The sequence below is a fragment of the Aquila chrysaetos genome, chromosome 4 (assembly GCF_900496995.4).
Source record: "Aquila chrysaetos chrysaetos chromosome 4, bAquChr1.4, whole genome shotgun sequence".
NCBI lineage: Eukaryota > Metazoa > Chordata > Aves > Accipitriformes > Accipitridae > Aquila > Aquila chrysaetos.
The window spans coordinates 4,586,034-4,612,726 of NC_044007.1; the positions used below are offsets into that span (position 1 = coordinate 4,586,034).

A 26,693-nucleotide genomic window follows, 5' to 3' on the forward strand; every position below is an offset into this window, starting at 1 on the left:
AAACTGAAACACAGGAGGTTCCGTCTGAACATCAGGAAATTTTTTTTTTTTTTTTACTGTGAGGGTGACTGAGCATTGGCACAGGTTGCCCAGGGAGGTTGTGGAGTCTTCATCCTTGGAGATACTCAAAAGCTGTCTGAACACGGTCCTGGGCAACTGGCTCTAGGTGGCCCTGCTTGAGCGGTGGGGTTGGACCAGAGGACCTCCAGAGGTTCCTTCCCTATGTACTTCTGGATGATTCAGATGGGAGAACTCTTCAGTCACTTCGTATCATTAGGCAGTCTTTAAACCTGATGCTGAAGAACAGGACCTTAAATTCCCCCTGCAGAAAATATTTCTGCAATGCCTTCTTTGCCAAGTCTTTCAGATGAATGGAATGTGTCTGCCGTATCTTATAAATAAATAGATAACATGATCATTTAATTTCATTTAGGTTGGAGAAGACCTTTAAGATCATCGAGTCCAACCGTTAACCTAACACTGCCAAGTCCACCACTAAACCATGTCCATAAGCACCACGTTTACATGTCTTTTAAATACCTCCAGGGATGGTCACTCAGCCACTTCCCTGGGCAGCCTGTTCCAATGCTTAATAACCCTTTCAGTGAAGAAATTTTCCTAATATCCAATCGAAACCTCCCCTGGCACAACTTAAGGCCATTTCCTCTCGTCCTGACAGTTCTCTCTAATTCATACAGGGTTGTTTGTAAAGGATTTCATAAATTAGAAGACGTTTCATCCATTAGAGCAATGACTGTTTATTTGGCTAATGCATAGGACTCTTTGCACTTAGGGACCTTCATGGTTCTGAAGAAAAATACAGAATCAAAACATCTTGACTTCCTGGAAGATGCATCTTTCTCTCAGTTTATATCACTTACAGCCATTGTAATTACCTGATATATAGAGTCTGTGGTTGGGGGGGGGGGGGGGCTTTTTTTAACATTTAATGAGACAAATCTTTGTAAATGTTACCAAACTCGAATAGAATGCTCTTTCACATGAGAAGGTGTTTGGTTTTTTCAATTGTAAGCATAATGAAGAAAAAGACAATTCTTAATTCTACATATTTTATGTATTACTGCCACGGGAATACAGAATGACTATTTCCATGTGTGTATACAAATAGCACACTATATGATGCTGAAGGACAATTTTTTCTTCTCCTGTCTTCATTAGTATTTGTAGGAATTGACTTGAGAAGGGTTAAAAGCTTATTGTTTTGTCATGTTGAGTAGCTGTATGAGTTCAAATGCAAGAAACTTTGTCCTGATGTTGCAGCTATTGCAATAATTCATATTCTCGCTCCTGTGCATATTTCTTCTTTCACATCTTTCAATAACAAAAATTTTTCATGCCCTTCATAACTAGGAAGGTCTTATGTATTTTGCTCTGTAGTCTAGGGCTGGATCCAGCTGTCACATTGGTGGTGAGAGAATGCATGCTCATGTGTTACTGGGAGAGTGCTGACTGGAGAGGACCTCCAGCTGTTGAATCTGTTGCTGTACTTATCTTTTAAATTATGAATTTTATAGCAGTAGCAGTTTGAAATAGTTTTTCTTACAAGTTGTCATCACTCAAAAAAAGCATTTTGTAAAGTGTAATGCTTTCATAATGTATAAGCTCCTCTTTCATCTGCAAGTCAGTTGTGGATTTTTGTGATACTTCAGGACTTTCTGCAACTTTAGGATCTTAGACTTTAGGATCTCTACAGCAAGTTTATGATTTCGTAAGACAGAGGATAACATGAGGCAATAAAGAAAAGTTGTACTTCTGTAGAGATATGTTACTGGTAAAAAACGCCTGTTGCACAGAAGACAGGATCAGAGTTAAATTCTTCAGCACTAGTTCTGTTCTCTCTTACTGTCTTTTTTTTTTTTTTTTCCCTTGGTTAGTAACTGAATAAATTACTTACTCCAATGTGATGAAAGTATTACCTAAAAAGTAGGCTTCTGCTTACACTGATATTAGTAAATAAAACAAGTCCAGGACACGTGATGAAGCTTTGACCCACCATAGTCCATCTTTTTGAATATTTAGCATGCTCTGTGGTACAGCTTTTGCACATGCCACTTTACCACTCTTCTAGACTGTGCCTGAGCACAGCTGGGGGACGATGCACGCCAGCAGTGGTCCAAATATGCTGGCTTGTCCCAACCATCCTTCTCGGGAGGGATGACCGTTTGGCCTCGTCCAGGTCAGAGCACACTCCTCAGCCTGTTTTATTTCCTGCTGTAGATGGTAACCATCTAGTTTCACTCTTGTTTTTTCTTCTTGCTAGTTCAAACATTATTTTAAGTCAGTATGTAGTATGGTTTTCACATGCTACTCTTCTTACTGCTATTTTTATTTTCACAGTAATGCACGGACATTTGTCTGTTTTATATGCATGATTAGATGCACCTACAAAATTAAAAACTGTTGACCAAGATGGCTCAAGAATGCAGCGTATATTCACGTATCTTGAATGCAGGTGCAACCATCTGCTCGGCCTCGTGTGAAGATTTTTATTATATTCAATAAAACATAGGCAATACTGATGTAGATAAGGAATTTTTAAATTAAGCTTGTTGCAGTCGAAATGGTTTTCTTACAAAACTGCAGCTCATTTGTGGATAATATGAACATAACTTCTTTTTTCTCTTCATGCACTCTGAATAGTCATTCCAAAAAATTAAACTTAAGACGTATTTATTCTAAAGTTTGGGCAGTATTTTAGTCTGTATTGGCACTGAACTGATCTTTCTGTGATGCGTACCTACTTCTTTTGCTGTAGGTGAAAAATGACTATATGTTAGAAATAGCAGATCAAGTGGACCAGGAAATTGCTTTGAAACTAGGTTGCCTTGAAATCCGGTAAGCTGATAATTTCATTTATTATTCAACATGTTTATGACAGAATGTATACATTAATTTTGAAACTGCTTATAGTTCATCGATTCCTGACCAGTATAGTTGAATAAAACATCATAAGACTTTTTTTGCTGCAAAGTAGTTTGAAGAAAAATTTAATAGACTGTATTGCAACCAATTTCTAGTGATTTTAAAATTAACATTAATTTTAGGATTTTAATTAATTACATCTTGATACTGCCTTTTGGGTGAATTCTTCGTCTGAATAATTCAAAGGCCTGTAGAGTACAGTGAAGTACACTTAAAAAAAATGCATCTGTGGTGTTATTTAGCAAATAGCCTTGTCATTGTGCATATATAAATCCTACAGCTAAAGAATGTAATTAAAGATAAATGCTGCTACCTTTCTTCCCTGCATTTACTTAATTTTTAATGTGCTGTTTTCAAATGATTAAATCTTAAGGATTCTTTTGGGTGGTTTTGGTGTTCTTGTCAACTGTATAGACAGCTGGAAAATAAAGATAAATTTATCAGATTAAGAGATCCTTGAGAGAGTTCCCAGCATAGCTTTTGAAATGCATGTTTTGGTTTTTGCTAATTCATGGAGAATTTCCAGCCTGAAACATTTGCTTTAGTTACGCTGTTGTCTCACACGGGGAGATTAGGGGAGAAGTAAAATAGATAAGAAATTAATGGCAAATGTAAACTTGTTAGCAGAGAATAAAAATGTCCTTTGAACACTTATTTTCCAAAATAAAACAAAATTTAGGTTTATGAAATTTCCTAGGTATTGTAGGAGAACCTGATGTCTTCACTGTAAGTTTTGCTGGTAGCCCCAGAGGAAGCAAAAATTCTTTGTGTAACTGCAAACTCCTTATTGCACTTAGAAAATTGTTGGTGCTTTATTTCAAAACATGTAATAAGTGTAATAATCCATGATTATTTTATCATCCAAATCCTGCTTTCCATGGTTCTCATGCTGTGGCTCTTCAAAGCATTTTCATGAGCTATTTCTAGTAGATGACTACTAAGACTGTCTTACCATAAGCATTACTGGTCCACTTTCTCAGTGAAAACAATGATCCCAGCCCTTTCCCAACAACAGCTACTCATTCTCGATTTATTAATTTATTTTTTTATATGAACATGTCTGAATTGAAACTGTTAGTTTTCATCATTCCGTGCTTCCTTTGGTTCTCCCTGTTAAATGCAGAGACACAAGTGCTGTTAGAAAGGAGGGAGATAGTGTTGGAGGTAGAAAGGAGCTGCTGAAGGGCAGGTTAGATCACTTCTTTTGGTAGCAGTGTACTTAAGCTGGTTTACAGTGGTTCTGAAAATGCAGTACTGCTATAGTCCTGTGTAATGTTCCATACATTAAATTATTTTGTAAAATAAAAATCTGATCTGTTGAGATAAAAACATTCTGCCAATGTTTTCTAATGGTAAGTCTCTGAAAGATTTGACTACATTGATGTTGTAGTTTTAGGCTGGATCATCCAATAATTGTTGCTTTCAAATATTTTTCCTGACTTCAGGAGATCCTACGGAGAGATGAGAGGCAATGCATTAGAAAAGAAGTCCAACTATGAAGTGTTAGAGTAAGTATTGTGTTCTAGCTGGAGGTGTGAACTGTTTCTTAATCAGGAACATTAAATTCAGTTCAATAACAGAACGTTTCTGTTGTAATTTTTTATTCCATGAAGTTTGTTGAGATCTTTGAGTGCTTTAATATAAGAAAAGGATGATGAAACCTATTGAGGTATAGAAGCAGGAAGAGCACCTTTAACTCTGGTCCAGGGAAACACGGTTGGAGTTGTTTGAACTTGGATCAGGAGGCTTTTGATGATGTTTTTCAATTTTGCTAATGTTTATGGGTTCATCAAGTCCAGTTCTAAGGTGATTTTGTTTCTAAATGTTTTTCTATGCGTAGTAGCATTCTTCAGTTGTGACTCAACTGTGGTAAAGTTTGAGTTACTTGAAAATGTTTGTGGTAACTGTTTTTATTTCTGTTTGCTCAGTACATGGATTTCCTGAATTGTGACCTTGCAGTTAGGGAGTTTATTAGTTATCTGTGTATTACAAATTTTAAGATGACCAAGAAACGTCCTTATACTGAAAGTATTTTGGTTACTTAGTCATGTTATATAGTAGATGGCTTTAGTCCGGACAATCCAAAGTCCTTTAGAAGCTTCGGGGATTGAAAACTGGTTTTATTTGTATTAATTTAGTGGAACAAGCTTCATACATACATATACCAATGATCTGCTCTTCACTACTAATTATCCTTGAGAAAAGGTGCTCTACAGTTTAACATAAAATTGGGATAAAAGGTTGGTGTAGCCGTGAAGTCTCTGCTTTTTACTTTATTTTTAATAAAATGTGTGCTAACTTTTAGAGTGTGAAATTAGAGAATTTGGAGGTGGAAGATAAGATTTTTCACCACAATGAATAAGTTCACAAGGATTTTTGAGGAAACGGTATGCTTTTAATAGGTAAAGATAACTTTAATGAATTGCCTGCTTATTTATATAGTGCCTGCTATTTATATAGTGCTCCTCTATCTGTGCAGAATTTTTAAAGCTTTGTTTTTGTTTGAATTAGGGGTTTTTTTGAAGGACTTTAGTTTTCTGTTGGTAACCACTAGTAGAAATATCCTGGTTGAGGAAATGTGTAACAAAACGAGACTGGACTAATAAAGATGAATGGGATGAGCAGATAGACAAGGCTAAAAGGTGATACAAAAAAGTTTTGAAAGTCCTGTGAGTTACAGTGGTTGCAGTTTACATATGTTCCAGTAAGAACTTGAGAAACGTATTTTTAAGTCAGTTATTTGGCAGCTCATAAGCTACAAACATTAGTAATTAGGTTAACAACTTCGGAAACAATGAGGCAAATGAAACAAGGGTCATAACAGATGACTCAAAGTATTAATTAATAATTGTAACAGATGAGAGTTCCTGGAGGACTCTGCATGGGGCTGCTTCCAGTTTAACAGCGACTTGTTTCTTTCAGTGCGTGTGTTTTCCAAACAGTAACTGTTTTGGTAGGAAATAACATAATTGCTGCTGTGAAAGATAAGAGTGAAGCAAAACCCTGATATGCAAAATCTAGCAGCTTAATGCCATGCAAAATTGGAAATGTAGAATTGTGCACTTCAAGATTATTTTTAAGTTTTTGGGGGTTTTTTAGGCAAAATGTGTTTTGTATGGGATTTAGCTGGGAGAGATGAAGGATAAAAGCACCTTAAAGTGGCCATAGAGAATTATAAGCTAGTAAGAGTCTGCAGAAAGTGCCAGCCATCTCCAAAATGTACTCATTCGATCTTACCATCTTAATAGCATATAAAGGTTTATCTACATAAGTAAAATTTATTTCTCAAGTGAGGCTTTTTGTTTGTTTGGGGGGGTTTTTGCTAGTTTTAGTACATCATGAGGCACTTAACCAGCTGAGTGCAATTTTTAAATGACACTTTTTTGCATTTGGTGTGATTGCTTCTTGCGTGTCTTTGTCAGATGTCTACTTGATGTATATTCATCTTTGATCAGATTTTCATACAAGACCAAATCTGGATGGGAAATGGTAGATAGAATCAAACTGTTAAGTAGCCTTTAATAGTTGGGCCTTCATGTAGTGAAAGAAGAATTTTTTCATAATAAGTGTGAAGCCTGTTAGCATAGAACAGGGATAATTACAAGTACAAAAATGGGAGCTATATGAAGGAACAGCTGCAGCCACAATTTTGTAAAAAGCATGTTAAAGTCTATTATGTTAATCTAACATTACTTTTTTGTTGTAACTTCAATTGAGATGAAAAATAGAAATAAAGATACATGTTGCCTAAAGCTGCTTATCATTATATGACAAGCAGTATCATCTATCTGTAGTTGGTATTTTATTAATCCCATTGAAGTTTATACATTAAAAAAAAAAAATTACATTTAAGCCCACAAGTAGGATGGAGTAGATGAGGTTAAATACAAAGCTGTAGTAGAACTGCATGAACCAGGATCTTGCTGCTAATTATCTCTTACTGGCAATCAGAAAACAGATGTCTTGAGTTCTTAATCTGGAGGACTGAGTTGGTGTGTATCCCGAGCTAGCCATTTTACTCCCACGCAGTGCAGCTGAGGAGGGAAGGGAAGGAGTTTGTAGTGTTGTGCATTTAAAACTGTTTGTATGTTCCAATTTCCAATGCTTATTCCCTTATTTATAGGTATCTATAGTTTGTTGTTGACTATGGCATAAAATCTGCATGCTTCTTACATTAAAGTCTCTTCCAGTAAATAAATCTCCCATCTCAGTTAAACACAAGATATGCTTTATTAACAAATTTTATTGAGTTGTGTTTTGTTGTACTCTGCATAAGAATTTTTTCCGAATTTGTTACATACAGATCTGTACAAAAGGCTACTCTACAACTCTTTTTAATAATGAATCAAATCAGGTTGTCGCAGCCATGTGCTGCAGTACTGAGTAATACTGGAATGATGTAGGGTGCTTCATTTTTGAAAACACCACTTCGCTCTCAAATGCTTAATGTTAAACTAATATATTCCTTGTCAAAATATCTTTGCATGTTATTTAGATGGTAATAGTGTGTTAGATTTATTTAACTGTGTGGGATGATAAACCGTATATAATTTGCATTTGAGAAGAAATGCATAAAAGGAATTAACATTTATGGAAGTTTTATAATCTTTCAGCTTACTGTCATTGCACAGATGCCAGTGTTCGCTGCTGTGCATGAATGTTCTGGTCCTCTTAGTTGAGGATGGTTTTAGTATGTTTTGTGAAATTGTATACTACTTGTCTTTAGAGAGCTTTAAAAATACCCTGTTTTATTATTTTGAGTAAGCTTTTTATATTGACTTTAATGTTGGCTTTCTTCTTGGGCTGTTAGGTAGCAGTAAATACACACTGTATATCCCAGGCTCACTAACGGCTTTTCTTTTCTTTGCCAAATGTAAGAATTCCAGATGTATTTCTGTTTATGTTGAAAGCATGCAGTCATGGAAAGCTTGCTTTCATACTCATTTCAGAAGATAAGCGTGTTTGTTTAAACGAGATTCTAACCTCTTAAATTTAAAGGAAAAAAGTCAGTAACACCTTTGAGATGCAAGGATATAAGTCCTTTTCCTATTTACATTTTTCTTTTAGTTTTTTCCTTTTTCTCGTACAAATTTTCTGCTAATACTGTACACCTAGTTCACAGTCATGCAACATCTGTTACAGCTGGTTGTACAATGATTTTCTTCTGCACTAACATACCTCTGGCAACTTCTCAGGCGTCTTTCTTAGCTAATATTTAGTTGTAGTGATACATACACACATCAGATGTAAGCTAGGCAGATCTGAGCCACAAAAATATTTAATCCCTATGGCTCTGGGTTTCAAACCAGGGGTGCAACCCTATTTATAAGTGTGAAAGTGAGCTCGATGTATATCTGTTTGCAAAATCTGAGTTCATGGACAGAATTAGGATCCTGATTTACAGATGCAAAAAGTGAGATTACTTGCAATAAAAAGATGGGAATTTTAACATTAGATGCTCAAAATGAGGAAAAAGTGAGTCAAAATTTAAAAAGAAATTAATTATAGTGCTGCAAAATACTGCACAATGGTTTTTATATTAATGCTGTGTGTGTTTTTGTTTCAGGAAAGATGTTGGTTTAAGACGTTTTTTCCCGAAGAGTTTACTAGATTCAGTGAAGGTAATTATGGTTCCAGTCAATTGTATACTACTTACAAAAAATAAGTGTCAGAAATCTGAAAATTGCATTATCTTTTTCACCATATAGTCATAAGGGAATTGCTGAGCAGTTGTGCTGTCTTGGTGAAAAAATATCAAAGCTGTCTGTCAGATTGGTAAGATATAAATCCATGTAGTACAGGTGTGCAGCTGGCAGAACTAAGATAGTAGTGATTTACGTGGCCGTGCTGAGCTACTGTGAGAGAGGTATACCTCTGCCTCTCAAACCTTGTGGACAGAAGTTCATAAGAAGTCCTCAGATCCTCTAGTATCAAATAGCAACTTCCCCCCCCCCAAAAAAAAAAAAAGAGAAATGAGACTTCTGGAGAAAGAGGAAGGGGACATGTAAGAAAGCAGCGTATTTTTAGTGGCAATTCAATAAACCATATTCTGCCTTCCTTGCTCAAGACTGTATCTGACTCATTCAAGGAGGATTTCCAATATTTTCCACTTATGATAATCCTTGTTAAGAGTGTAAATGTTAGTTGAATCTCTCTTCCATTGAAGTCTGTGTGTTCCCAGAGTAAAAAATGCAAATTTTTCTTGACATGTTTTGAAAAGGGGGATTAAGAATGGTCACCAAGTATTTTTACAGCTATAGGAGTCTGGATATGAATGTCTTGGTAAAATATATCTTACCATTCATACGTGAAAGTACAGATCATAAATTGGTATTTTAGAGCTGGTTTTGGTAAGCGGTGATAGAATTCAACTTCAGATTTAGAAAGTTTCTACATTGTGATTTAAATGGATAAACAGAAAATGTCTGTCATGAAGGGGTTTTGTTTCAAAAGACTTTTGAAAATCAGAAGCTAATGAAGTCAAGTGGATTTAAGTAATCCCTCTGCATTTTAATTTAAGCAATTAATCTGAAACTGTATTCTCTGCTAATGAGAGAAATTGTGGTGAAAGGCTCCAGACGTAAAAGAATGAGTAACTGTCTCAAAAATGGTATTACGGAGCCAGAAAACTGACCAACAAAGAGAACTGCTCTTTAGAAATCATGAAACGGAGAGAATAGCAGAAAGAAGTAGCAAGAATTGCCAGAAGGTGAAGCTGAGTAGAACCTTGCAAAGACATGAAAAAAAGGTTGGACATATGAAGAGGAAAAACAAGGGAAGGAAGAACAGGTCTGCCTTTTAATTAAAGTTAAATCCCTATTAAAAATAATGTAGGCTTGATTCCAGTGATTAAATGACTCTCCCACTTTGTGAAGACTGATGATTTTGACCTTGCAGGCACAGGAGGGCTCCTGATGGCCATGAAATATAAAATTAATTATTTCTCTCTATTAGCGAGGTAAAGTGTAGAGTGTAGGGCAGTGGTAATCAAATTTGTTGATGTTACACATTTAGGAGATGCCAGCTATACAGAGGCTATCATTCTATGTATAGGAAGACCAGAAGGCTGGAAAAATGAAAATCAACATATTTAACAGTGCCAAGTAAGAGGTGATATACAGGGGTTTAAAACCAAAAAGTTCAGCTTTATTTAGGGAGCTCATTAAATAAATAAAAAAGAAGTCAGGAGTTTAAAGACATTTATATATTAGTGGATTACAGTGTCTGTAAGACATAGTGTTGTAAAAGAAAGCAAGTGCTGACCTAGGAGGTGTCTCGGGAGGTGTTTCCAGGAGGAAACATTAAAGTCATTGGACAATGCACTATGTCTCATACACACTGCAAATACTTGTGTTTATCCGTGTTCAAGAAAGAGTAATCAGCCTAATTGAAGTACAGAGGAATAGTTACTGAGTCAACAGGCCTGCCATTTTCATTACTTCACCGGAGAGGAATAAGAAATCTTCCTGTGTTTGGTTTAGTAAATGGTGCCTTGATGATGATGTGACTGCTAAGCCATGCTGTCTGTATGTAGCTATATCAAGTATGCAAACACCACAGGGGAAAAAAATCTACTTATACTAAGCCAACAATTGGGGCGGGGCCGGGGGGAGAATGATGCGGGGAGATGGATGTAAGCCAGATTGTGTTTAGTTTGCAAATTAGGAGTCTTCACCGTCACTCTAGAGCATGCTTTGAGCAAAAGCAGAGAAAAAAAAAAATTGTTCTTGGGAAATATTTTAAGAGCAAATTTTCAGTGCATTTCCCTTGAAGTTGTCATTTGCAGGTATTTCTCATAAATGGCTCTCTTCCCTTATGGAAGAGGTAGGGTTTTTTAACTGACTTTGTTTACCCCTTACTAATGATCTCAAAGTTAAAGTGAAGAGTAAGTCTTCTTGGTGGACTTAATGAGCCAAATAACATATGCCATTATGCATGGGAGTCAAGATGATGCTGAAAAAGGCCAGGACAACAAACTGTGGGCAAAATAAAGTATCTTTCAACAACTGGGTGGCTGAAATACTTGGGACAACTTGAGCTAGCAGCTTTATTTCTTTTTGTAGTGTCTTCCTCCTGGTATTTGCCAGGCCTTCATTTAAGGCTAAGGACTGCAGTTCCCTTAACGTTGCTTTTCTCAGTAAAAAGGAAGATAACGTCTGTGGCAGCTTTGGGTGCAGCAGGGAGGTCTCCTGACTGCCAGATGCTTTCTTTATCCTACCCAAGTATCCATAGCCTGTTAGAGTAGTGATCCACCTGATAGTTGGTAAAAGGTTCTGCTAAAGTGATGCAGTTATTTGCAGTTACAAGAAAATGGCACATTTCTTTGTTAACTTTATAACAAAAAGTTTATGTGCCAAGCTGAGGGTTTTTTTCAACCCATATATATGTGTCATTGCAAAACTGATCATCATTTTGTATGTGAATATGCAACACCCTTGGATCACTGCTATTAGAGTAACTCTTTCGTGAACACTCCTTTTAAAAAATTGTCGCTATTTAGAGTTCTGAATGTTCTTTAAAGGCTTACGAAAAATGAATGCCTAATCCGACTGGAAGTGTTAACAAAAGGAAGTTTATATTTGTGTAATGCCTGGAGCTGTTAACAGGCAAGGTGAAAGAATGAAGAGGTTTAATGCTGTTACAGTAGGACATTTAGATATGTTTTGGTAGAGGAACAATGGTAATTCCTGTCTCAACCTTGACATACTGCAAAAATAAGCATGGTTTGGTCTTCTATCATTGTTGTTAGTTGGAAGATGTATTAGAAATGGGTATTACTAAGGTTTTTTAAACCACATTCAGTCACTTTAGACATGGGTCAAGCTTTGACAAAGGGAAAAAGAACAGATGTTTATGGTTTTGACATTTTGGCACTCTGTGATGGAAACGGTGGGTCACCTGGCCCTGCACTACTTACAGAGCATACCTGTACTCTTAGGTCTTTTCCAACCTAGATGATTCTGTGATTCTTATGATTAGGACAGATGAGGAGAAGGCACTACACTTCTGTCTAAATGAATTCTAGTGTTTAGAAACAGATGTTTTTGTTCAGGATTCTTGACTGCTTGTTCAGTTTTGGGGCATGTTAAAGAGATTACTTCTCAGATTCTGTTTTATTTTCATATGAGTGGCAGCCTTCCCAGGGATTATACATTATATACAGGCAGATACTTCCACTTTTCGTAAGTCTTAGTTTAGTTACCCTTTTTCTTTTTTTAAATGCAGTTTTTTGAAAGCCTGCTTGTATCCTTTACGTGCTTTCTTTTTCAGGATATGCAATTAGGTGCCTTGCTCTGTCCCACTGTCCCAGATGTTGGGAGGATGATTTGTCCCGCTCTAAGTGGTTATTTCTACTCTGAAAACAGTTAATACAATTATATGCAATACAGTTAAAAAAGTTTAATTTAAATGTTTGGTTACTTTTTACATTAATTTTTAATTTACTATTTAAATTTTATATTTTTATATGGAAGTTATTTTGCATATTATCAGACTTTAAGAATCCACTATACTATGGATAGTCTAAGATAATGTGCGCAGAGATTAAGATGCAGCTACAGCTGGGTTGTTACAAGATAACAGAATGGTGATTTAAGTTTAAAACCTAGTATGAAGGTGTAGGTTGCTGTGTTTTTGTATTGGTACACAGTTAAGAAGTTGGGAGATATGAAGAATCTAGAAAGAATAGTTCCTGTAAAGGTTAACATGTTGTCTTCTATTATAATTTATTCAATACATTATTAGTTAGATATTCCCTTTATAATATATAGCAGAAATAATTTTGTTCCCAAGCAGAAGTTAGAAGGCACAACCATTACTTACGTTTTGAAGCTTCTTTTTTTTTTTTTTTGAGAATTGTCTGCATCTCATTGATGAAGAAGCTGTTAGTAAGTGACTGAAACTCTTAAAATGCACCGTCACTGATTAGATTTAAAATAATTGATCTTTAAACATTGTAATACACAGGCCAAAACACTACGAAAATTAATCCAACAAACGTTTCGACAATTTGCCAACCTCAATAGAGAAGAAAGTATTTTGAAATTCTTTGAGATCCTCTCTCCAGTGTACAGATTTGACAAGGAATGCTTCAAGTGTGCTCTCGGTGTAAGTAGAGGAATGTGGCAGTTGCCAGAATGCATGCTGTAGTTATGAGTCTGGTTTTGCTCAGTTCTGCAACTAATTGCTTGCTTAGTTCCTGTTTTGATGTAGAGATGATTGGATTTCATTAACAAAAAAATATATTTATTGATTTGATTTAGAATTTTCTCAGTTGACTGTTATAAAAACACCATTCATTAGTAGGGTAAGAATTGTACATTATTAAATATTTTTATTGGTGCTTCGTTTGTGAAAGTCATGGAATTTTTAAGTTGGTTTTGTGAGGAAATGAGATTTCTCAGCTTCTTCTGGTTGTAAATTTTCCTCTAATGCCTTTTAATCTCTACCCGTTTCAAAAAAATGTTGAGAATGGGCCTTAAGTCTGCAAGCTTTGTGAAAATAGACACTCAAGTAGAAGTGAGAACATGAACAGCAGTGTCCATGAGAAGAGAAGAGGAAGTACAGGAAATATATAGTTCTCATGTAGACCTACAATAAAACACGTGGAAACGCATTTTTGAGTAGCAGAGATCCCCAGGAAACCAGTCCTGAGGAGTTTTGCTACTTACAGAATTACTTGATTTTAATATATTTTGAATTGTTTGAAGAGTTTAAAAGCGTCTCGAGATTAATTACTAAAACCTGTAATTATAGTGTTGGAGGATAGCGTTCCATACATAGCAAGGTCTTGTCTTACTGTTGAAATTCTGTCCTGTCTTTCTCCTTCAATTCTGAAGTCAAGCTGGATTATCTCAGTGGAACTGGCAATTGGCCCAGAAGAAGGAATCAGTTACCTTACAGACAAGGGTGCAAATGTAAGTCTACTTCTGTTTTCTCAGTTACTGTCTTAACAACCATGACCTGTTGTGAACTGAACTTCACACAGAGGGGAACTGCAAGTCTAATCTTTGAGTTAAACACAGAAGAACTGGGAAATTCAGCATACACAGCTGTTACTCAGATACTAACTCATGATTTGGGATCAGAGAAGATGCAGTTGGGTTAAGTGGAGAGACACTGTCAACTTTAGCACTGAATTTGTTGGCTTTTTGTACCCAATGAAGTGCTCACTTGCAGAATTTGAAGCATAAGTGGTGACTAACAATGAAACATGAAAATTATTCTAAATCATTCTCCTCTTTCTTAGGAATGTGTAAATGAAGAGCTTGTTTAATCAGTTGGTGTTTAGCATTTGTGCAGTCATTGGTGGTTTATTTGCTTTACTTCATATCCTTAATAGCCTTTTCATTGCCTGATATTGACTGTATTACAGTATCTCCTGTACACCTCCGTGGTGCAAGGAAGTTATGTTCAGACAGGTTGTTCTAGCAAAATGTTTGGGACCTTTACAGTCATGAATTAAGTTGAGCCTATGTCCAGCTTCAATTGAAATTAATTCAAAGGTAGTGGAAAGGTTTGGAGATCAGGAATGCATAGCCAGCTAAGAACATAACCTTTTACAGCAGTCTGGAGGTACGTTAAGTATGCTGTGAGCGCAGGTTCCATGTGGTTAACCTGTTGAGTTTTCTGTCTTGACCTCCAAGACTTGTTTTCACTGTGTAGTTTAGCCTGTGCCTGCAGTTACTCAACACTGACCTCTGTAGGCAAACTTGGTGCTTGGTTTCATTTTGCAAATACTGTGGATATGTGTCTATGTTGTTAGCCAAAGCCTAACGAAACTGTAGGAGGAAGTGGGAACAGATTTCTGCAGGTATAATTTAGAGATCAAAGTCTACATGTGCTTTTGCAACATCAGGAATAAAGGCAAAGTATTTTGCTGTAATTTCGAAATTTTCCCCACTTTTTCTATTGCCTTTCTGCAGCCAACTCATCTAGCAGACTTTAATCAAGTGCAGACTATTCAGTATTCAAACAGTGAAGACAAGGACAGAAAAGGGATGTTGCAGCTCAAGATAGCAGGTGCACCTGAGGTATGATATTGACAGTTGTGATAAACTTACTAGCTTTGGTTTTCCTACACTTAATGAAGATATTCTGTATATCATACTTTTGTTCTTGTCTGTAACTTCATTCTGGATTTTTCTACTGTCAGTGTAATTATGATATACTAAATGTATACTTCACTTTTGTACCTGCATGTTTAAGCTGGGCACTGCCTATCTGTGTATGTCTACAAAGACTTCAGTTACTGTTAAACTCTCTTGCTCCTCCTATACTTACAGCCAGTGCATTATATTTTAACATTTTGCATTCCGGGCATTCTGCAGTTGTTTGATTTTTGTTGTTCTTTAAGGGGAAAGGGAAGTTAAGTGTGAGCAGTTGTCATTATGCTAGTCAGATATTTTTGTTTTTAAAATAGATTTAGAGCTCAGTACATGTTCTAGGTTTTGCATCTGGTGCTTGTAGACTTTGATATTTGTAAAAGAAGCTTAATTGAAAAATATGAGCCCTCAAGTGCAACTTAGTAGTAACCTGTGTATGTGTATGATGCTATGTCCTAAAGAGGAAACTGAGCAATTTCACTTTTGTGAAAAGGGGAAATATGAAAGAGGGAAAATTTGTTCCCTCGTATTACATGGAGGCAAAGCTGGAAGGGAAGTCAAATTTTTTTGCTTGGTCTTTTCCAATGCACTGGAAAATAGTCACTGTGGTAGGGAAGGATTGAGGGCAAGTTGGCAACTCTGTGCAGAGGATGATGAATGTTGGTGGTATTAAGATTAATAGCTTGTCTGTATGTCTCATCTCTTTTTCCACTGTCCATCTTTTTTTTTTTTATTTTTATCTTTTTTGAAATTGGGAAGGTTACTTTATAGGGCAAAGAATAAATTGCCGCAAAAGGGTGGAAAAAAGACACCACCTGTAAAAGCTTTAAGGAATAAGCAGCTTCTTCAGAATTGTCGTAATTATAGCCATAAAAGTCATAGCAGTTGTAAGGAACAGTGGTTGACTGAAAGTTTAGCTAGCAAGCCACTTAATAAGCCCAGATTAATATTACATTTGGGTGGAGGGTATTATCAGCGGTGCTTTCGAACCTTGTGTTTTAAATTTTCTACATAAAAAGTAAAGCAAGAATCTGGTTGTTCTTTGCTTACCCACATTTTTCTGTTTACTGTTTGCAAGTGTGTGTGAAGTTCTGATGCAATGACACAGCTGTTCTGCTCAGTGTTTGCAACTACAATAATACCTCTTTGTTGGTGCCTTGTGTTTTTCCTTCTTTAGCCTCTGACAGTGACAGCACCATCCTTAACCATTGCAGAGAATATGGCTGACTTGATAGACGGATATTGCCGACTGGTGAATGGAGCTACGCAATCTTTTATTATCAGGCCACAGAAAGGTAAGGAGGTGTTTCATTCTGGTAGTTGGTATGCTCATATCTACTGATAGCTTATTTTGGACTTGAATAGAAGACACAAGGTAGCAGCAAAACCCTCATTTGGAGGCTCTTGTCTTTCAGGGGGGAACCGTAGGTATTTTTGTTATGAGAAACACTGATAGTAAATGTCACTCCATCAAAAATTACTCAATGGCTGATAATTTAGACTGGTTTTCAGTAATCACTGCTTTACACTATTCTAAACTTCACTAGCAGAAGTAAATTGTAATTACAGGCACTCCTAACAGGGACGTGTCATCTTGAAATGTGATTCCCTGATACACAAGTGGAAGTTCAGAGAGGCTGGTTAGTATGCATGTGGATAAGGTTCTGACTGGTGATAATTTTTAAAAATTTCTGCCTTCCTCCTAGATACTCAAAACATCTCTGTTTGGAAAAAAAAAAAACCAAAAAAAACTTTGAGAGAAGTCTCACGAGCTTTTCTCATAAAATAGGCTAAAGCAGAGATGCATTTTGTAGTGTTGATCGGTTGTTTCTGTAGCAACCCACAAGCTGGAAGCAGCGAGACAAGGGTGGAGGTACACCTAGCTTTAAAGAGAGAATTTTAATTAAATTTCATTCAGTTTTTTTCTAATTTCAGACACCTTTAATTAGTGAAAAACATCCAAGCAAAGCTGCTTCAGAATGGAAATTTCTGTCCTCCTGTACTAATCTTTACTCATGGAAATTAATCCAACTTTTTTGGTTTCTAAAACAATGAATATATTATTTCCTTCTTCTCTATTTCTAATACAAGAAAGTACACGAACTGTCCCAGAAGGTCTCCAATCTGAAGCTGAGTCCCTTTTTAGCCACATTTTTGCTTTTTTGTGCCACTGGTTTTCCCTGGTCTGTAGTTGTTCAAATGGGGTAACGTTAACATACTTCAGGTCTTTCCCAGGTCCATATATAGAATCCTGCCTGTGCATGGCAGAAAAAAACCCCAAACTGAAACTTGGTCATTCAGTAATGGAGAAATGTGATTGTAGGGTGTTAGATGTTTTGATAGCACTTAGTAATTGTTCACATTTTTCTTTAACTTGCATGTTTGTTTGTTATTTCTGACCCGTAGTGTGTGACTGACCTTTAGCTCCAACATTAGCAGCTTTGTTAGAATTTGTGTTAGTCATGCAACCTTATCTCCATACAAAGGAAAATCTTCCCTCAACACAAACTCTGCTCTTACGGCCAACCTGGTGCACAACTCAGTGATGATGAACCATTGGCACCAAAATTTGACACCAAAAGGATAAGCTAGCATCAGTGATAATGCTAGTTTATTCTAAAAATAAAATAGGCATCACAAACCAAGGTTTTCATTTCACTAGACTAGTCTATACCTGTGGGTGATTGTCTTTTGTGCCTCTTCTTTTCTGAAAAACATGGTTTGGGGTTTGTTAACAATCCTCGTTATTCACTCGTAAAACTTTCCTTCTAATATGCAGTGGATTGGCTGTTTTTCAGCCTGAACTATAGTAGACAAAGCTGAGCTTCTAAAACTTTTTGGTATCTTAACACATTACCTTTCCCCACCTCTCAGTCATACTAAGTTAATGGATAGCTCCGACCCTGTCCTCTACTTTTTCCTTAGAGACATACGTGTAGAGTATGTCCAATTCTTGCCACTTCTGCACTGGTAGTATTTCAGAAATTTGGTCCATTCAGTCTACATTGCCAGTGGCTATTATCGGCTTGTTCCTCTGCTGCTAGAATGGCTTTTCTTTTCTTACCTATACATAAATAAATGCTCTTAACTCCACAAAATACTACTGCCTCATGATTTCCAATTCTGTCACTCACAACAGTAACTGCAGCCACTCAAGGCCTTCATCAAGTCTTAGTTCTGTTCGTCCAGTGTGCAAGCTTCTACTGCTGTGCATTGTGGCACTGATTGTGCTCCAGTCATGTGTGTTTCCATTTCTCAGCTAAACCCTGCTCTGCTGTCCTCTGCTGTTCTTGCCCAAGCAAGGGAGCAGCTCCCAGTCAAAATCTCTACAGGTTTTACCATGTCCTCTTTGATACTTACTTGTTTCATGATGCGTACAAGCAGCTGCCATCTAAGATTAGCAGGGCACGTGGGTCCTAACTTACTGCTGTAGGTGACAATAAAAATTCACCCACTGTATTTGTAGTTTTTCTTTCTAATTCTTGTCTTCCTCTAACTTGAGTTGCTTATCATTCAGCTGTTGCATCTTCTAGACTCACCAAGCTCTGTGAAGGGCGAGATTTCTGCTTTTTCTGTGTTGCACAAGTATGCCTTGTCTTGTGGTTTGCTGGTAGGCATGAACACAGAATAAATCAATGCATTTAATGGAGTGTGTTTATTGTGTGATATTCGTATTGGTGTATTTTAACATGGAGCAAATGAGCAGTGATTGAGTTAAAAGAACACTATATAGCACTTTGGGAACACTCCTCTTTATGCAAACATGAAGAGAATCCCTCCAGTTAAAATAAATTGTACAGTTCTTTTGTCTGAGGTTTCTTTTTTTGAAGTTCATAGCAGTACTCAACATATTAATTAAACATTTCGTAGGAGAGCTGTCCCCACCATGATCTGCATTCCCAGATCCCTCCCCACAGTGAGCTTTGATTATATAAGGCACATCAGAAACAAATCATGTAGCAGCTCTCGATCCAACAGATGTGTTTTCTCCCCTCTTTGAGCTTTCCCATTGCCTCTTTGTTGTAAATTTACATGTTTATTGCAACTCTCCTCATAAATTAGCCTTCTTGATTACTAAAAGAACCTGTGTTTTTCTGATATTATCTCTCGCTATCCATTAATGATCCAGTTTCTCTTAATTTGGTGAGAGCACTTGGTAATGTTTAAGACCTGGATAGTACTTGGCATATTTCCATTCAGTTTGTTTTATTTTTCATAAATATTTTGGTATACAGGTCCCTTTAGACCAATGTGGAAACTTTAAACTTGATATTTGTGTTTCCATTATCACGCTTAACTCTTACAGACAAAGAGCAGAAATGAAGCAATGGATAAAAACTTAAATTGCTATTAAGTGGCTATTTACTGACTGGACTATGCACTAAGTAGCTTCCCTGTGATCTTAAGTCTAGTGGCTGAATTTTGTATCTATTAATCACTTTAAACAAGCTTTATAGGTAATGCAGAATTGTCAAAACTCTTATAAAAGGCTAAAAAGACTTAGGAAAAAAACACCTGAGCAACTGCAATAGTTATCTGATTGTCATTCCTTTATACCAGAACTGACCTTTACATTGAAACATTCCCTTTAAATCTGAAAGTGTTACAGCTAAATGAAGACTCGGAATTTTGAGTTTCAAAATTCCAAAATTAAATGATCCATTAATTTCTCCAAATAATTGTTTTCTGTTTTCACACAAATTAACCATGAGCACTGTTTTCATTTTAATGGAATGGCAGCATGTATTCTAATTCTTACAGTAATGTTATCACTTTGACTAATTTGACCCCTCACTGATTTTGCTTTCACAATAATTTCATTCAGGTGAGGACAGTTTACATTGTGGTAGATCAAAATACTTGAGAGTTCTTTTCACATCTCCTGGAGCCAGGTGTTAGGGGACTGGTGGAAGGTACTGAGCGTACGTGCCAAGGTTTTGGTAGCAGCGGGGCTGCAGGGGTGGCCACTGCAGGAACAGACCAGGGGTTGCCCTGTGCCGGTCACAGCTATCTCCACACTATTCCACCCCTTGCCTCTGTGACACACACACTTGATAATTCTCATTAAAATACACATTCATCACACATCTTTAGGACTTTCGCTTCTATCAACAAAAATTCCCAACATCAAAATCTAAAGTATCATCATCACAAAAGAAAATAAGAAAAAAAGAACAGTATATACACGATAAAACTCTCCTTGTCCCATCACTGCTTTATGACAATACATTGCCAACACCAGCATCCAAGCTCCCCACAATTATTGCACTCCCTGTCTGACTTTTGGTGGCTACCTCTTTCAGTTAGTGTTGCTGCCTTGAACTCCTTAAACCCCATGTTGGGCACCAAAAAGGTGGGTTAGCCCTGGCCAGCAGCCAACCTCAGCTGCTCGCTCACTTCCCCTCCTCAGCAGGACAGGGGGAGAAAATAGGATGAGAAGATTCATGGGTTGAGATAAAGGCAGCAGGGAGATCACTTAACAGTTGCCAACACAGGCAAACCAGACTTGACTGGAGGAAAATTACTTTATTACCAATTGAAATAGATTTGGGTAGTGAGAAACAAAGACAAAATTTGAGCAACACCTTCCCCCTACTTCCTTCCCCTCCCCACCGTTTTTCCCATTCCCAGCTTCACCCCTTCCCTCCCGACTCGTGTGCCCCCGAGGGTCGGCGCAGGGGCTGGGGACGGGGGTTGCGGTCCGTCCCCCCCAGCCCCTCTCGGCCGCTCCTCCCTCCTCACACGTCTCCCTGCTCCAGCGCGGGCCCTTCCCCGGGCTGCAGTCCTTCAGGGACAACCTGCTCCCGCCCGGGCTCTCCACGGCCGCAGCTCCGAGCTGGCTGGGACCAGCTGGAACGGGCTGTGTCCGGCACGGGGCAGCCCCGGCTTCTCCTCACAGAGGCCGCCCTGCAGCTCCTGCTGCTAGTGACTGGGCACGGACACCCCAGTACAATCATGCATATCCCATTTTTTTAACTGAATATAGAATTGGGCAAAATGTTGTGGGTTTCAACTTGTGAAAAACAACATATGCTTTTACTGTGATACTGTTAGTAACGAATTTTGACTTCAGACCTAAAAGGGTACTAATGAATGTTCTGTTATTTTATTTGGGATATAAGCTGTAAATGGATGAGCAGCAACTTGGGAAACCCTGCCTGAAGTGAGCAGTTTGTATCCAGAGAGCATGTAGGCGTCTATAAGATCAGCTTTGGTATGCCATTTTCACAGTAGTTCCATGCGGATGGATTTTTCTTGAATATTCTCCAGTGAAAGGGGGGGGCATCTTTAATGCTATTTAATAGTAGGTTTTTATTTCTGGCTGGCCTTTTTTTTTTTATTTTAGCACATACTTACTTTTCCAGTTTCCCTTGTACATATCTGGCCCTCCCCTTGACGCATATCTCCAGCAGCCAAAAGGGGGGTGTTGTCCATGTAGCCGCTCAATGCATACATCAGATTGTGGCTTAAGATCGGTGCCATGTGCTCCTTCCGTCTCCCCAGGGCTGAGCATGCGTTGTCCGCATCTCCCACCCTCATCATCCCAGAGGACAAGGGCCCAGTTCTGTTCAGTGCATGACAGTGCGTTGCTCTGCTACTACTGAGAGCAAAATCAGTCATGCCTCATGGAATTTGGCGAAGGACAGTGAAAAGGAAGATGATCAGATCTAACTGGGTTTTAGTTGGACCCATGCGTACTCTCTGGTTTTCCAACCAATCTGGAAACAAACATTCATTTAACTTGGGTTAGAGTCTGCTTTTCTCTGTCCATTGCCATCATTTCCTCTGACAGTTTTCCAGCCATCTCAATTCCTTTCATCTTTGTCACGTTCATTGACTATATCATACTACTACTCCTCAACTAACTACATAATTCCACTTCTATTCATGTTCTCCTTATCTCACAAAATGTGAAGAATACGTTTACTATTAAGATAGAATCAGGATTTTGTTGTGAAAGAGATCTTTTTTTATGATCCTTGCTTTATATTTTGCACCGATAGGAAGCTGTTCAGTAAGTGGAGGCTTGTAGGGAACAGAATAGGATTCTTCTCATTAAGAAAATTTAATACTGCACTGGAAAGTTAGATTCTATCTTTATCTCTGTTAGATCCTTTTTGATAGGTGGTAATTGACTTCAGTGTACACTAGCAGTTGCCACCTATCATATTTCTCACTTTCTTAAGAGGTTGAGGTCTACATTTGCAAGAGAGAGAAACAGTCTGATATGCAGCTGAGGTCAGTACTTTGAAGATATGAAGCATTGTGGCCCTGCAAGTGTTATGAAATCATTCACTGATGTTTCTGAAGGCCCCAAATATGATGCTGATGTGCTTCACATGCAAAAGAACCCGAAGGAAATGGAAGTTCCGTCTTTAGAATACAGTCTGAATAGTATGCAGTTAACACGTGGTGGAGCTACATATTAAAGAGCAGGAAAATTATTTTGAATAGCTGCTTATTAATTGTGCATCCGTTACCTTGCTTTAAAAATACGGAATGGGGAAGTTAACAGTGCAATTTAATAGTGTTATTTTAATACAGAGGTTTGTATATTTGTATCACTTTTTAAATCTTGAAAAACAACAGACTGCAAGTATGTTTCACCAGTAACACGTGTGACTGATTCATCAGCAACATCTAAACTATTAAATCCATTGCCAAATGTAGGAGCAGTGTTGGAATAACTAGCAGTAGCAGCATAACTTGATGTAAACTAGAACACAGGATGCTTTCACAAATAATGACTGACAGCTGATGTAGATATCAGATGGAATTTAAGGTTCTTTGAAGTGTTCTTTACAACCCCAGGGAGGCCTGCATAGTAGCAGGCAAGACTCTTCTGCCAGTTTCTCCAAACCTGATGTCTTTTGTCCAGTTTCATCCAGTGTGAACCCTCTACTGCCCATTACAGTCTCTCTTTTTTGGTTACCTACTCCCCAGTCTTTTATTGCTAGGCTGTCACCTTTATGCCTTTGATCTCATACTTGTCACTCCGCACTGCCTCTAAGGATCTTTGCCTTTTATTTCCTTCCCCAAAAGGTATCATTTACCCTAACATACCACAATACCTGTATCTCCCACCTCATGCTTCTTGTATAATCTTGCTGTTCTTCCTCTGCCCTCCAGTTTCAGGGCTCTAGTCACTTTGCCAAGCTACTGCAGGTCATCTTCCAAATTACAGCTTCTTGTTTCCCTTCTTTGCTGCATCTTCCTTTTCAACACCTGCGATCAGAAAGATCAAGACAGACACAGGTTGGTGAGCCAAATGATCTACCTTTAGACAGCAAAAATATTGTAACAAAATACTGTAGTTTGCCGTGGTCAGCATGGCTTCTGGGTATCGGGCATTTCTCTACTCAGTCCCATAGTACACAAAGGTGAGATTGTACTTTACTTCTGTAATGTCTGGAAATTTCAGAAATTTTAATGCAGCATAAAAGCAAACTAGAATTTACATGATTTTGTGTAAATAGTATATGTCACCATTTTCTAAAAGGGTGGCTGTTCTGTTTTCTCTCAGGTCACTTTATCAGTGCTACAGTAATTTAGAGAGTGAAGCCCATTTTAATTGCCCAGCTTGTCTCCTTCCCTGCGTATTTCAATCTACTGTAAATCGTTGATGTTTTACTAAAGGTTTAGTCACTTCCCCATCATCCTTCCCCACATGGATACCAAGTGTCTCATCAAATACAATAGGGAAAAAAAACTTGAATATGTACATCCAAGCTTTTATACACAATACTATTATCAAAGAAATACTGGCAAGGATTTGAAAATAGTTTACAAAAAGCTAACTTCATCTCTGGCCACTAAGCTTTACTATTGTATAATGTCAACCAAATGTGAAATCAATATGATAAGTTACGCGGTTGAAAGATTTATTTTAGTTGTGTTACGTGGAAGTCCCAAGTTGTCTTCAGTTGTTTTATTCATATGTTAGCACTTAGCACATCTTGGAGATAAAACAAAAGCATTTCTTACTAGAGAGATGAGATACTGTCATACCTTCTGCAGGTGATTTATCGGACTTATTTGTTAAGAATAAAAAAGAACTTCCATATTCTGTATACGTTGTCCTCTCAGACAAGAGTTTGCCAAAAGGTCTGTATCACTGGTTAGAAAGACTTGTGTTGATCTGCTGCTCTTAATATATGTATAGAACAGTCTTTTGAATCAACATAAGTTTCCCTGAGAGATTGTGATGATTATTGTTTCAGGCATTTATATATTGTATATTGAGAGAGGTTATTTGGAAACTTGAAAAAATTTTAATCCTGTTTTCTTCTTGTTTACACAGAAGGCGAAAGAGCTTTACCATCTATACCAAAGTAAGTTTTATGCTTTCTTTTAAAAAAAAAAAAAAGTTTTGAAAAATTGTTTTGCTTAAGTGATGCTTTAGGACTTTTTATACGTGCTTAATTTTTATTGTTGCTTTTGGGTTTTAGGACAAATAGCAGGCCGTGATTTGGGGCCGTGGTGCATAAATGACTGACAGCAGTATTAAACTATAAAGATACTAGAAATAAAATCTGAGCAAAAAAGTGCATAATGCATTGATCATATGTGACAGTAACAGAAGAAGGATGTTTTGGAAAAGAATTGACTGGGATTCAGGCTATTTATTTTGAGTCCATGAGTAAATTTAATTATAAGAGTGATGCTAAACAGTTTTTGAATTCTGGTTTCAATCTGTGAGTCAGTCTATGCTCTTTTTTTTCCCATTTTCCCCCTTTTCTGCTTATGTGAAATACAGAAAATATTTTTTTTGTCTCCTTTCATAAATCTGTCATGTCACCTTTTGTTAATAGTATTTCCGTAATAGGGCCAGTCTGAGTTGGGATCTCTAGATTCAATGTAATAAAGAATAACATTTACATAACAAATACCTTTTAATCTATTTTTTTAAATATAGTAATGTAGAAAAATTCTTCTCCGATAGTAATTGTGGATTTGTAGAAAATGCTAATCTATTTCAGGCAAATGGAGTTGCCTTTTTTCCTCTGGCTAGTTTTATGGTGATACTGTATCCAAGGTATGCTGAGACATGCTGTCTTATAATTCTTATAAAGTATGCTAAGTTACCTCTCTGCATGTTTCTCCTTCCCAAACTTTAAGATAAATAAGAAAAGATTTCTGATTTAGCTCTGTTTGAACGAAGAATACTTCTTATGTTGTTGGAGTTGGTAGTCCATAACGCAGTGGTAGGCAAGCCTATTAATTCTTCCTGATGATTCTCTACACTCCTGCTGTTAGTGGCCAGGTCTCCATCCTATCTGGCAAGTTGTGATGGTCGTCTCCCCTTTGCATGTGCAGTTTCTTATTGTGGCCTCCTAAACTTCAGTCCTTTAACCAAGCCACTGGTTTTTTTTCCTTTTTTACAATCTGACTGCTTTCTCTATAGCCATAGTCAGACCCAGTTGAAAGCCACATCTCATCAGATTGTTTTCCTTGAACCTTGTTGGGCAGTGTCACCAGTATCCAGTAGGAGGAGATAACTGTTGAAAGACCAAATGAAATTTAGCAGTTTATAGTGTCTTATCTCTTCCTTTTTCCTTTGGGATACAGGGACTGTGCCTATTTTGACCCAGCCACCTCATTCTGTTTCTTTCTTGATTTCTGGAAGGAGTCTATCATCATCATCATCATCATCATCATAATAATAATAATTGGTAGTAGTAGTAGTAGTAGGTGTAGTGGTGGTGGTGGTGGTGGTAGTGGTGGTAGTAGTATTACTACTACTACTACTACTTTTTTAACTGTTCAGTGGAGTATGGAACACAGTGTGTTCCTGAACCTGCAAGAAACTAGCCACGTAGATACTAGTGGTTGCTCCACCTCCTCAGGTCCTGCTGCAGTCCTCACTAGCCAGGTAGCTTTCTCATGGTGCAGAGAGAGAGGAGTTAAAATGCAGGGAGGAAAAGGATGTGAAAGTTGAGGCTGGAAGCAGTAAAATTGGTAAACTTAGTGTGCACTCTTATGGAAGAGGAAAATTTGTTTTTACTTAAATAGATACAACTGAGAAACGCAAAATAATTTTCTAATTACATAAATTTTATCCTTTTTTTATTTGTAAGGATTTCTGGGATAAAATAAGGTTTGAAGGAAAAGCTTCTTCCCATTTTTGGGACAGTTTACCAAAACTGAATTTGTACGCTTGAGTCTGTTTAAAGAAGGGCACCACATATGCTCTTAGGCTGGCAGCAGAGGAATGGGCTTTTGTTGAATATATAAAACTATTAGGCAACACCCATCTTGCATCTGGAAAGATGTGCCTTTGCCAGATGAAATTCCAGATTTCTGAAAGAATGAAGTGCAGTACTCTTGCTGTCCTACCATTAAAATCACATTTATATATGTACATGAAAAAATATTTAGAAGAATTCATTGGAATTTCTGTTACTAATTAATATTTATAGCTAATTACGTTTAAATTTAAATGTTTTTCTTAATTTACTTGATGTGTAAATCAAATTAAAGTTGTTGTACAGGGAAAGTCATCTTACAAACAAAAACTCAATTCATACTTTATTTCCAGTAAATAATATAGACAGTAGCAGCACCATCAAATTACGTACATTGACAAAGTTCAGACATGCACAGATTGTTCTTAAAAGTTTGTAAAAGTTAGGTTTTCTTTTTTTC

At 37.3% G+C, this 26,693-nt stretch overlaps 1 protein-coding gene across 15 annotated transcripts in view; it reads left to right on the forward strand.

The window, feature by feature from the left end:
* PTK2 (protein tyrosine kinase 2) overlaps nucleotides 1–26,693 on the forward strand; it is a 226,579-nt gene that overhangs the window by 129,399 nt on the left and 70,487 nt on the right. For all 15 annotated transcript variants that reach the window (XR_005932213.1, XM_030011674.2, XM_030011675.2 and 12 more), the window contains 8 exons: nucleotides 2,777–2,856; nucleotides 4,389–4,451; nucleotides 8,510–8,564; nucleotides 12,910–13,050; nucleotides 13,782–13,859; nucleotides 14,868–14,975; nucleotides 16,225–16,342; nucleotides 24,349–24,379. Coding sequence is in view for 14 of the 15 variants with exons in the window: in XM_030011674.2 (XP_029867534.1) it covers nucleotides 2,777–2,856; nucleotides 4,389–4,451; nucleotides 8,510–8,564; nucleotides 12,910–13,050; nucleotides 13,782–13,859; nucleotides 14,868–14,975; nucleotides 16,225–16,342; nucleotides 24,349–24,379 (674 nt within the window). In the remaining variant the exon portion in view is untranslated. The remainder of the gene's footprint in view (nucleotides 1–2,776; nucleotides 2,857–4,388; nucleotides 4,452–8,509; nucleotides 8,565–12,909; nucleotides 13,051–13,781; nucleotides 13,860–14,867; nucleotides 14,976–16,224; nucleotides 16,343–24,348; nucleotides 24,380–26,693) is intronic.